Below are 13,586 nucleotides of genomic sequence, written 5' to 3' on the forward strand. Positions count from 1 at the left end.
GTGCTTACACAAAACTAAAATTAAAATCGTATCGTAAGAAAACAAACATTTTATATCTTGGCATTAGATTATGAATGAGAAATATATGAAAATAAAATTATACTTTATCCCAAATTTCGAATTTCGTTCACATAAAAAGTACATTTGTTTATTAGGTAGAATGTATAGATTTGTTGTAATTAAAAGATCAATAATAAATCACTTTACTGTTATTTAGTTCATAGATAATCTTCACTGTTCAATAAAAAAAATATAAAATAGGTACCACCTGAATTATCCAAATGCTGGTGTGGTGTGTAGAAAGGATATAAGTTTTTTACCCTCTACGTACTCGGCTGGCAAATACGTTGGATGTATCACAGCAGGAACATAATATTCACGATAAAAACATCTGGGATTATGCGGCTAAGCAAACGGGATATTCTCCAAACGAATTGATGGTTTTAGAATACATACCATAAATCCGTAGCTATTTAGATAACCTCGGGTCAATAAAAATAGTTCTATCAACTATAAGGGCTCCCGGTAAAGGTCTAAAATAAATATTTCTTTGAAAATATATAAGAGAAAAGGAATTTTTCGGCTTACCTCGTCAAGAGACCACTCAAACAAAATTTTCGTCCCGGCTGTTGGACGTTCAAAGAGAGAAAGGGAAAATGAATGACGATCAGTTTACGAACGTTCCAATTTTGAGACGACGGTCGGAGTTGTTAGGAAGTACAGTAGGGCCCTTAAGGTAATTTAAATGCACTCGGCGGATAGATGGCGTAAGCAATATTGATTTGAATTATTACTAGGAATTATAATAATAAATTTTTTGAAACTTTTAAAACGGTTACAGTACATGGTTTCAGAATTTTGGAATGTGTATCAAGAAAAAATGGAAGATGTACAATAATGGCTAGAATACGCGATGTACGTTTTATAAAAAACGACTTCCACACAAAAACTAAGTTTTTGTGTGGAATGATTTAATTTATGACCTACCTTTTTATTACCCCTCTATATAAATATAAGTCAACGTAAGTATCAATATGTCCATATCAATAGAAATACCATGTAATACCATAATGTCAAAAACTTTTACGCAGTAGATGTTTTGTTTTTATTTTAAAAACTTGTTTTTATTTCTAATTCTTCTGAGGTCTGTGACAATTTAAATATTTTATTCAAATTAAATATTTAGAAAATAAAAAAGACAATTGCTTTGACTTTGAACAATTAAATTAAATGAATATTGATAAACAGTTCAAATAAATCCATCGCATCGATGGTACCAAATTTTCACGTCGCATTGGCAATTGTTTTGACATCTAAAATAAATCTACTATCTAGTATTTTCTTCTACTGATGGTAATATCAAAAAACAAAACTTTTTCATTATTACAAGTTGAAAATTATTACTAAATATGTACTAACCAATATATCACCGCTTAAAATGTACATTAGAAATGAAGCAATATATGGTTAACAGCCTAGTTTATAAGCTTCTCCCTCGGGGCTTAATTAGAAAGAGGCGGTTCTTTTTACGTTTTTAAATGATACGTTTTATGGGTTACATGTCTTTAGAATGTTAATTAAAAAACTGTTTGTTTTAATTTGTCTTTAACTCAAGCTTTAATAAGACAATATAAAATACATAATTTAAATTTTATCTCGTATATTCTGTATATTAGGTTTAAATTAATATGATCTATAAGTTAAAACTAAAAAAAAATTAAGAAGATGCTGTAAATAGTTTAACGGATTTTAAATCGAACGAACAAGATAATCATAAAATTATCAAAAAATTATTATTTTCATAATTTGTTAAAGGTTATCACAACCTCCACAAAAAAATCCATTAGAAGAGACAGAAGACTAAACTGAACATATTGCTGGACTCACGGACAAAGTTTTCAGAGCAATTTGTGAATTTTGGGAAAATTCAGTGGAAACACAAATATACCTCCCAAATGGACAAAAGGAGAACTAAGCAGTACTAACTTCCTATAGTTCCTTTCTTTTATCTGTATCTCCTTCTTTGGTAGATTCTTTGTTATTTTTTATAGCAAAACTACTTTGGTCTTCATTTCAAATTCATTGTAGAAATTAGAAATGTGTTTTTGTGTTTAATATCACGCTCCATTTTGATGTTCTTTGGTCCTCGTTGCCAATGCCAGATATCTGGGCGTGGATAGCCATTCCTTTTTATTCTTATACTTGTAGCAGTCTCTTACTCGTACTAATGTCGTTGCAAGTAACACTTCTTTGTTATGATGACTTAGACATCTGACGGTATTTTCTCGTCTCCTTAATGATCCTTCGTAACTGTAACCTTTGGTCCCACTAGAATTGGGTCTATTTTTTGTGGCCTTCTGTTTTAGAAACCCTTCTGTTATCATATCGACCTTCTGATCCACTAGAATTGGGTCTATTTTGTGGTTTTCTGTTTTCAGAATTGTTTCTGTTATTATACTGACCTTTTGATATGTGTACCAATTAATGGTGCTGTCCATTACATTCTGCACATTTATGAGAGGAATAATATGGTACTTCCCTTTTATGTAGTAGGCATCTATCGCATCTATCCATTGCTTTCCCTTTAAAATGTTGTTTCTTTCTCGTACTTGTAGACTTAGAAACTTTATACATTCAAACAATGTATGTTCTTCATGGCATATACATAGGTTACCTTCTTCTTTGTCTATTCTCTGTGGTCTGTCCTTTTTCTTGACTTATATCTAGGAATGTCCCTGTTATCTTGAATTTATATTTCATATAATTCCCTGGTTTTCGTGTCTTTAACATACTTTAACATGCTTATACTTGCTATGAGAGAGCTCCATGACTCTGTCATTACACCTAGTCCACTAATCGCTTCTAAGCATTCGTGGAGACTGTCGTGTAATCTGTTTAGCGCATTAGCTGATGCTCCTTTTATCTTTGTAGCTTGAAGTCTATTACTATAACTTGTCTATTAATATAAATAAATTCATTCTTGGGTTATCGCACCTATCTTACAATTTTTTAGGCAGCATTGTAGTTTACTTCCATTGTGTTTAAATGTCGTATTCTTCTGCTTGCTTCTCCTCGGATGCTTGTCTTCAGATACTGAATGTTTTTCACATAGTTGGTTGATCTCAAGTATCAAAGGTTTAAACAAATCTTGGAACGTTACCCATGATTCAGATTTATCCTTAAATGTTGGTATTTTTACTTAAGGCAATACTATTTTTTCTTTTTTGCATTCTTCCGCCTCCAACCTCTTATTTTCTCTTATCGACCGCACCCTCTTTTTCAATATGTAAAATCTTTTTACGTCTCCTTTGTCTAGCGCATGTCGTTCATTTTCTAGGGTTATTTCTATTATTAATGTGTCCAATTTTGTATCTTTATGTAAATCCATATATCTTCTTTGTATAAAAAGTGTAAGTAACAATTGAATCGAAATATTTTTATAAATAAATGTTTTAATTTGTTAAATTTATCAAATTTAAATTAGAACAATCAAATATTTCAGAATAACATATTATAAGACTCAATTATAAATTTTACAGCCTCCACAATACTATTAAATCTAAAAGCCTAACACGAACATCAAAGATTAGAATATATAAAACGGTGATTAGATCGATGCTCATGTATGGGTGTGAGACGTGGACACTGACCAAAGAAACTGAAAGAAAACTTACATGTTTTGAGAGCAAAAGCCTCAGAAGAATCTTTGGACCTTATGACAACATTAATAGCAACCAATACCGAATGAGAACAAATGCTGAAGCCAAGCAGATGTATAGAGCGTGCGATATAGTCCAAGAGATTAAATCTCAACGTCTAAGATGGGCTGGCCATGTCCATAGACTCCCTAATAACCGCCTTGCCAAGTTAATATGGGAGGAAGCCCCCACAGGAAGAAGGCCCTTAGGACGTCCACGAATGCGATGGAGAGACAATATATGGTCAGATCTAAGAACAATGGGGCTGCCCACTGACCCAACTATTATGGACGACCGTTCAAGATGGAAGCAAGTTGTGCAGTCAGCCAAAACCCACCCAGTGTTGTAGTGCTACGAGAAGAAGAAGAAGAATTATAAATGAATTATTATTAAATATAAAGATATTAGATTTGTATTTAAGTAAATATAAAAAAATATTTCCAGCAAGTATTATAAATTATGTAAATTATGCTTACATTGCTTTAATATTCTTTTAATTTATCAAAAAAATGCACTGTTCTAAATAAATATTCAAAAACTTTTATCCAGTTTTATCCCGACGTTATCTTCTGTGTCACTGGATTGAACTGGAGATACTGTGGATTATAGTCTCTTCCTTAGAACTGCAAATGGACTGGAACCGGTACTCTCTGGGTGCTGCTAGCTTCTTCCCTTTAAACGGTTGAATCGGTCATTTCAGAAACAATATGAGTCTCGACAATAAGCGCTCTAATTAAAACTGCTTTAAAATTAATTGTTGCAATAATATTTCACTATCCTGTACATTATGTATTTAGAGACCGAATATCGGCTTCGGCCACCTTCGGCCAATATTTAAACCTCCGGCCTAAATTCGGCTTCAGCCGAAACAAAGCCGAAGGTTTCGCCGAAGGTGGAATAATAAAATGCTCTGTCAGTATACTATACTACTATACTATAGAAATGAAATAATCTCTGAACAATAATATGCTTCGGCGAGTCTTTGATAATTTGAATAATATTTACACCCTATTTTATACCCTTAACTAAAACGTTTTACAAACTTTCAGGTCAGGTAGTAGGTAGGATATTAATTTTAACAATAGACCAAGATGTCTCAAAGATCATCATTTGAATATTTCTCACGTAGTAAAATTCTGATAATAATAATTTTATTGTATTTGTTAAAACTCACAATTACTGGTGTTTTGACTAGATACCTAAATGGCAAAATATCGACCATTGACTATAAATGTTTAGACTTTAATGTGTTTTAATGTTATTTATTTTTATTATCGCTTCTATTACCAAATAATGTGTAAGTGTTTCACTTTTTTATCTCATAATTTCATATTTTTGTTTACCACTTATCAGGTAATAAAAATATAATGCACATTATTTAAATTTTTAACATTATAATAGGTATATTTTTAGTCACCTTCGGCTTCGGCTTCGGCCGAAGGTATCCTACAGGCCGAACTTCGGCATCGGCTTCGGCTTCGGCCAAAAAAATCACATTCGGTCGGTCTCTATGTATTATATATTTTTTTAAAAAAATGTTTTTTCGTAAGTCATATTATGGTTTTAAAAAAAGTGAGTTATGTTGTTTCAGAACAGTAATAAAAAAATATTTTTTTTTTTTGGAAATTTTATTCTGCCAAATAAAGTATAAGCATTAATCATCATTAATTGCATCAGTAGTAGGTCACTGCATAACCTCTTCAAAAAATGATCTTTTTTCCTCTGTTATATAGTCCATGAGCTTGCATATATCTTCAATTTTTTTTATTAATTGGTACTTTACCATCCGGATGCAAATACGTGCTCGTATAGAAGAATTCCTAATAAACTCTACGTTATCGTTGGATATCCGATACCAATTTGTAAAAACGTTTATTTATTCCATATTGCTATACGGAGTGGAAACATGGACTCTCGGAATTACAAGTATGAGGCGTATAAGCCTTTGAGATGTGGGTTTTTCGAAGGATGCTGAAGATCTCTTGGACAGAGCACGTGACCAACAACGAGGTGCTAAGAAGAATGGGTACTGAGAGAGAACTCCTAAATATTGTAAAAAACAGAAAAACGAGTTATCTAGGACATATAATAATGGAAGGGAAAGTGGAAGGAAGAAAATGTCCAGGAAGAAGAAAATGCTCCTGATTGAAGAATGTAAGAGACTGGACTGGTATGGACACACATTCGATACTAAGAACAGCTCAAGATAGAGAGCAATTTGCTGTAGTTATAGCCAAACTTCAGTAATGGAGAAGGCACCTGAAGAAGAAGATATTTATTTATATGTCATTATTAAGTCTGTCAGAAGTATACAACGTATGTATGCTTTGTTAATACGTTAGCAGATGGCGTTAGAAGTAAACCTTATAATTTGTTGAAATATTTTAATGTTATATAATTCGTTTAAAATATGAATATTAAAATAAATAATAAAGTTACTTTATTTAATTTTAGAAATACAAAAACATAGTATGAAGTACCACCTACTGTATCATCTTTTTTTATATATATATGTTCAATTAATAATAGATACATATCTACATAGAAAAATGTTTCCGGTTTAATTTTTTTTCTTTTCTTTTTCTTTCTTTTCGTTCTTAGTATCTGGTTCAATTTAAAACTAATGTTTATAACATATTTTATTTGTTATAATTCTATTTGACATATATTGCATATAAAATACAGGTAACAATATAAAATATTTAAAAATTCATCTTCTACTAGGATAGACGTATCTATAATACAAATAAACTACCAATTTATTTCAGACTGAATGTAAAGATTTACGGCAATGACAGTGGATGCAGTATTTATAATCTCTAACCTTAACACATATTTAAACCGATCAAGATGCAAAAATATTCGTAAAAAATCTAAACGCTTGCCAAGATTTTAAAAATATAACAAGATCCGAACGAAATCGTTATGAGAAAATCACTGGTTTTATAAGATTATTAAAATGTTCATGGAGGTATAGTGATAGGCTTATTACGGTTACCTCAAACCAATAGTAAAAACAAAGTAAAAACAAAAAAACTCTTTAGTTTTCATTTTATTATGAACTCCACATTTTTCCAAGATATTGACGAAACTTACAAAGTTATTTACAAATCTCGTGCTGTTATTATTTATCTGTCAGATGGAAATCAGAAGTTGGAAATAATAATGGCGATTCCAACTTTATTCACAGCTGTCCTGAATAGTTGACATAAACTCATATTTAACCACTTCCTTAAATATCAAAGCCAAGATCTGTGCCGTTTATCTTTTCTTTCATTATTAGTCGTAGTGTTCCGTTTCGCATTTATATTTATTTTAAAGATTATTTATCACAGAGGTGATATATTCATTTTTATTTCTATTTAAACATATGCGCCACTAACGGTAATGCTTTGTGTTTTTGCCCGCTAAAGCAGAAACCGGTCTTGGCGCGAAAGACTCACTTCGCCATCAACACTCGACCAAGTCGGTCGATATATTGTACTAGTCGGCTTTTTAACGATTGTAATCAAAATATACGTAATAAAAGTGTTTCAACCCCACAGTTTTTTCTTCATGGTCCATTCGAGTCGTATATATCAGTGGTTATCAAAGACATTCATGCAGTTTGCTGCAATCTAAATTTAGTTAATTAGCCGGCAAGTCGTCTTTTTCTGTTCGTGAGGGCGGAGTCAAGTGGTTACAAGTAACCGTTACAAGTAACAATTACAACCTTCGGGCGGTTCCTGTAGAGCTACAATTCAAGCTGCTAGCAGTCCACCCAACATCACATCCAGCACCGTGGCAGAAAGCATCTGTAGTCTTTCCTCTAGTGCGTGGATAGAACTTCATCTGGTCAACAGCACGCCTAATCAAAGTAAGTGAGCCATTCCCATCTCTATTTCATATATTCTTTCTACTTGCGTGGAGTTAAATGTCGTTTAACTAGGGTCAATTATAAAAACCTGTTTATTTGGTTAAACTCATTTTATTACTCAAATATAATATTTCGTTAAAAGGTACAAAAACCTGTCTTGCTTCAAACAAAACAACTATTCATTTCATATACTTGATTTTTTATCGCCGAGTAAAACCTTTATTGCCTTACTTACATTTCAGGTAACGAACCCTATATAATTTATGTGGTTTCACTTTCAGTTAGATAAAAAATATAATTTTCAACATTTTGTACAATTTTATTGCTTATTCATAACGACAGGTAAAACCTTTTCTTATAATTGCGATTTCATTATTTCATTAGTATACTGGTAAACATTTTAAATCTTTTCATCGTAAAATAAACTTCGAGTATTATTAAAAAATATTTTATTATGTCTCTAAAAGATTTAAACAAAAAAAGGGGTATACTTAAATCACGATTGACAATATTCGAAAAATTTCTTAATAAACAGATTGAAAAACAATCTGACAATTTAGTTATTGAGGTAGAAACCAGGTTAGCAGATATAGAGCCTGTTATAAATGAATTCGAAAAAATTCAATACGAAATAGAAAACATTTCGGACAATGTTTCTGAGGAATTAGACAATAGGGAAAGCTTTTCAGATTTGTATTATTCGCTTGTATCACAAGCAAAAGCATTAATAAATTCGATTTCAAATAAGCATGAATGTAACAATCGTCCCGTAGAATCATTTTCTTCAAACTTAGGTAGCACTCATTTAACAAATGTAGAGCAAATTCAATACAGTCCACTTCACTCTCAAATAAAGCTCCCAACTATCGAGTTACCTCATTTCAAAGGGTCATACGGGAGGTGGCTTGAGTATCATGATACCTATGATAGTCTAATTCATAAAAATCCTTCGATTAATTCAATTCAGAAGTTTCATTATCTTCGGGCATCTCTAGGTGGAGAAGCTGCACAGGTTATCAGCTCATTAGAGATTTCGGCCGCGAATTATGATATAGCATGGAACTTACTATGCGAAAGGTTTGCAAACACGCGTCTTTTGATCTACAATCACACAAAGGCCTTATTTGATTTGCAACCCATTCCAAAAGAATCTTCTACTCATCTTCGTCAACTAATTGACAATGTTTCGAAAAACTTGCGTTCGCTAGAATCTCTTCAGCAACCTGTTCATTCTTGGGACACTCTGTTAATATTCATGATAGCAAGCAAGTTAGATGCCCTCACTGCGAGGGAATGGGAATCATATAGATCCGGAAGTGATCTTCCTACCTTTGAAGATATGATTGCATTCTTGAAAGGCAAAGCTGATCTTCTAGAGAAGCTAGAAGTATCGAAAGTTACGTATAAATCGGACAGGCAGTCCAAATTCTCAAGGCAGCCGCAATCTTTTCTCTCGTTCAATAGAAAAGCATGTACGTTCTGCAAAGAAGATCATAAAATATATAACTGCGCTAAATTCTTGGGGGCTTCGACCCAAGAGCGAATCAAACACGCTAGGGATTCAAAACTTTGTACAAATTGCCTTTATTTTGGCCATTTTAGCTCCAACTGCAAATATGGAGCGTGTAAAAAATGTAAGGCAAAACACCATAGTTTGTTGCATTTAGATAAACAATCCGTTCACACTACCGACACTAATCAACGGGTGGAGTCTGAACCTGAACACCAAGTGTCTCTTTCAGCTCACTCGAATGTAGCTCAATCAATTTTGTCTACAGCTGTCGTTCAAATATTCGATAAAAACGGTAGGGTTCATCAATGTAGGGCTCTTCTTGATTGTGGCTCTCAATCAAATCTCATAACGAGAGAATTAGCTGATAAGCTAGCGCTATCAAGGTCCGAGGTAAATATCTCTATTGTAGGGATAGGTCATGCAGTCTCAAACATTCGATCTAAGTGCACAGCGAAGATTCAGTCAAGGCAGTCTTCGTTTTCTACATCTCTTTCATGTCTCGTAGTCAATAGCATCTGCGATAGAATTCCAGCATATAGTTTCGACATTGGAAACTTAGATATTCCACGTCATTTAAGACTAGCAGATCCAGATTTTCATGTTGCTTCAAAAATCGACATTCTGATAGGTGTTGATACTTTCTGGAAAATCTTGTGTGTGGGACAATTCAGTTTAGGTCCTTCTGCTCCAGTCATGCAAAAAACAAGGTTCGGTTGGATAGTTTCCGGTCAGTTTAATGACAAAAGGGAATCAGTTTCATATTGCAACTTCAGTAGAAATGATTTAAGTTCTGACTTAAATGTTCAGTTACAAAAATTCTGGGAACTCGAAGAGTACACGGAACCTGTACTGTCCGAGGAAAACTTAATATGCGAAAAACACTTCTCCTCAACGGTGAAGAGAAATGACGAAGGTCGCTTTATCATCAATATACCTCTGAGGGGCTCCATTGAAAATATAGGTGATTCAAAGCGACAGGCATCAAAACGTTTTCTCAACTTGGAGAAAAAACTTCATAAAAACGACGTCCTAAAAAGGATGTATACCGAATTTATGGAAGAATACATACAACTTGGTCACATGTCCAAGGTTGATGATAGTCAACAGAGCTTTTCGTATTATCTTCCCCATCACGGGGTCTTAAAGGATGACAGTCTCACCACAAAGCTTCGTGTGGTGTTCGACGGTTCCTTTCCATCTTCTTCTGGTCTATCAATAAATGACATTCAAATTTCGGGTCCTACCATTCAGGACGATCTATTTTTAATTTTATTGCGTTTTCGACAACATGCATTTGTTGTTTCTGCTGATATTACAAAAATGTATCGTCAGGTGCTCGTGGATCCTGAACAACGAGCACTTCAGCAAATTTTCTGGCGTTCTTCTCCTTCTGATACTCTGAGCACATATCAGCTAAATACGGTCACATATGGAACAGCTTCAGCTTCGTTTCAGGTCATTCGTTGCTTATTTCAGTTAGCATCCGAGAATAAAGATCTTCACCCTACTGCGTCCAAGATCATCAAGCGAGATTTCTATGTTGATGATCTTCTGACAGGTGGAGATTGCGCAGAGTCATTGTCAAATGTATGCAAGGATATCAACAATATCTTAAACAGCGGATGTTTTGAGTTGAGGAAGTGGGTATCGAATGATCCGGTAGTACTTAATAAAATTCAAAGTTCCAAGTGTCTATCAAATCTAAAATCATTCGGTGGAGAAGAAAAGGTAAAGGTACTTGGCCTAAATTGGATGTGTGATTCGGACACACTAACATATAAGGTAGCTGATTTACCTAATCCTAATAAGGTAACGAAGAGAATAATTCTTTCTCGTATTGCTCAGATCTATGATCCTCTTGGGCTGCTTAGCGCTTGCACAATTACGGCCAAGATTATAATGCAAATTCTTTGGCAAGAAAAGCAAGGCTGGGATGAATCTGTTCCCCAAATCATTTTTACGCAGTGGCAGCATTTCAAGGAGGAATTACTTAGATTAAATAATATCGAAATACCTAGGTACGTAAAATTAAAGGATTCGATCTCTTGTGAGCTACATGGTTTTTCTGATGCCAGCAACAAGGCATATGGTGCTGCAATCTATGTTAAGAGTGTTGATTCTGATGGACATGTTTTGGTTCGTCTATTATGCGCAAAATCCAAGGTTGCACCCCTTAAGGTGATTAGCATACCTCGTTTGGAATTGTGCGGCGCATTGTTACTTGCTCGTTTGTCTGAAAGGGTAATCAAGTCCTCAGATATCAATTTCGATAAAGTATTTCATTGGTCTGATTCTACTATCACTCTGGCATGGATACGCACACAGTCAAAACTATTAAAGACGTTTGTAGGAAATCGTGTCGCTGAGATTCAGACCAAAACGGAAAGGAAAAGTTGGCACCACGTAGTTTCGAAGGACAATCCTGCTGACCTTGCTTCTCGTGGAATTAGTCCCCAATTACTCATGTCTTCTGACTTATGGTGGCATGGACCTTCCTGGCTTAAATCAAATGATTATCCCACACAATTTTCTCTTCCAGATGACATTCCGGAGTTAAAGACTGCCGAGGTCATTACTTTGTCTGCCACATTAGACTTTTCATTAATAAAGCAATTCTCTAGTTTGATTAAGTTAAAGAGATGTACTGCTTACATTCTGAGATTCATTAATAATTGCAAAATATCCAAGTCTTCCCTTCATGAGAGAGCTTCAGGTGCTTTAACTTCTCAGGAGATTTCGAACGCTATGTTTTACCTAGTAAGGATAGTTCAGAATGAATGTTTCTCAGAAGAAATACGCAATTTGACAAAAAATGGGCCTGTAAGCCCAAAAAACAAACTCATTTCGTTGCAACCATTTCTCGATTCAAATCGAATACTTCGTGTTGGTGGTAGATTAAAAAATTCATCTTATTCTTTTGAGAAAAGACATCCGATTTTGCTACCATCTAATAATTATTTTACTGACTTAATTCTTTTAGACCTGCACGTTAAACTCTGTCATGCAGGTCCTCTTCTTCTTTTATCTACAATTCGAAATGAATTTTGGCCTATTCATGGTAAAAATTCAGCCAAGCGTATCGTCCATAAATGTATTAGGTGTTGTCGTGCAAGTCCACCTAAAAATCTGTCTCCAATTATGGGTGATTTACCGAAGGATCGTGTTGACCCATCCCCTCCTTTTTATATCACAGGCGTAGATTACGCAGGTTATTTTTTAGTCAAGGATCGAAAGGGGCGTGGATGCAAACTTTTAAAGGCATATGTAGCCTTATTCGTGTGTTTCACAACTCGTGCTGTTCATTTAGAACTCGTATCTGATTTAACTACTCATTCATTTATAGCAGGCTTTAAGCGCTTTGTAAGCAGAAGAGGAAAACCTCTTAAGATGTACTCTGATAATGGAACTAACTTTCAGGGTGCTAATCGTGAACTAAAGGAGTTTTATGATTTTATTAAGACTAATAAGCGTGAGATTCAAGACCATTCAATAACCGAAAGTATTGAATGGCACTTCATACCTCCACAATCGCCGCACTTCGGTGGCCTTTGGGAGGCCGGCGTTAAGTCAATGAAATCGCATTTAAAACGCGTCGTCGGCAATGCTCACCTCACGTATGAGGAATTCTCTACAATACTCACGCAAGTAGAATCTGTCCTTAATAGTCGTCCTATATCTGCCCTTTCATCAGATCCCAATGACCTTTGTCCTTTGACTCCGGCTCATTTTCTGATCGGAAGGCCTTTGACAGCCATTCCTGAACCTGATTTGATGTCAATAAACGAAAATAGATTGAACCACTTTCAGCGCCTTCAAAAAATGGTGCAGCACATTTGGTCAAGGTGGTCTAAGGAGTTCATAGGAGAGCTGCAGCAGCGGAAAAAATGGAAACAAGTTTCCAAAGACATTAATATTGGCACACTAGTTCTTATCAAGGAAAAGAACTTGCCTCCTCTAATTTGGCAGTTGGGACGTGTAGTTGAGCTGCATCCAGGTCCAGACGGAGTTTCCAGGGTGGTGTCCATAAAGACGACGAGAGGTATCATTAAGAGAGCAGTATCTGTCATCTGCCCTCTACCATGCAGTGAATAGTGCTAGATTCTTGAACAATTTTCGTTATTTTTGAAATTGTTAAGTTGTTATATTATTTTGAAAGACTTTAGCCTTTCAAGGCGGGCGGCCTGTTCCGTTTCGCATTTATATTTATTTTAAAGATTATTTATCACAGAGGTGATATATTCATTTTTATTTCTATTTAAACATATGCGCCACTAACGGTAATGCTTTGTGTTTTTGCCCGCTAAAGCAGAAACCGGTCTTGGCGCGAAAGACTCACTTCGCCATCAACACTCGACCAAGTCGGTCGATATATTGTACTAGTCGGCTTTTTAACGATTGTAATCAAAATATACGTAATAAAAGTGTTTCAACCCCACAGTTTTTTCTTCACGTAGTATCTGGTTTCTGGGATGTAATGGGATGATGATACACAACATATAGCCGCTTATATTAAAATTTC

At 34.6% G+C, this 13,586-nt stretch overlaps 2 protein-coding genes across 2 annotated transcripts in view; both read left to right on the forward strand.

The window, feature by feature from the left end:
• The window catches only part of CAP (Cbl-associated protein), a 573,660-nt gene that overhangs the window by 47,450 nt on the left and 512,624 nt on the right, over positions 1-13,586 (forward strand). The window lies entirely within an intron of this gene.
• LOC140446597 (uncharacterized) lies at positions 5,256-13,159 on the forward strand. Its single transcript, XM_072539167.1, has 2 exons — positions 5,256-5,270; positions 8,090-13,159. The coding sequence occupies exons 1-2, from the start codon at positions 5,256-5,258 to the stop codon at positions 13,157-13,159; spliced, it is 5,085 nt and encodes a 1,694-aa protein (XP_072395268.1).

The sequence above is a fragment of the Diabrotica undecimpunctata genome, chromosome 7 (assembly GCF_040954645.1).
Source record: "Diabrotica undecimpunctata isolate CICGRU chromosome 7, icDiaUnde3, whole genome shotgun sequence".
In the NCBI taxonomy this organism is placed as follows: domain Eukaryota; kingdom Metazoa; phylum Arthropoda; class Insecta; order Coleoptera; family Chrysomelidae; genus Diabrotica; species Diabrotica undecimpunctata.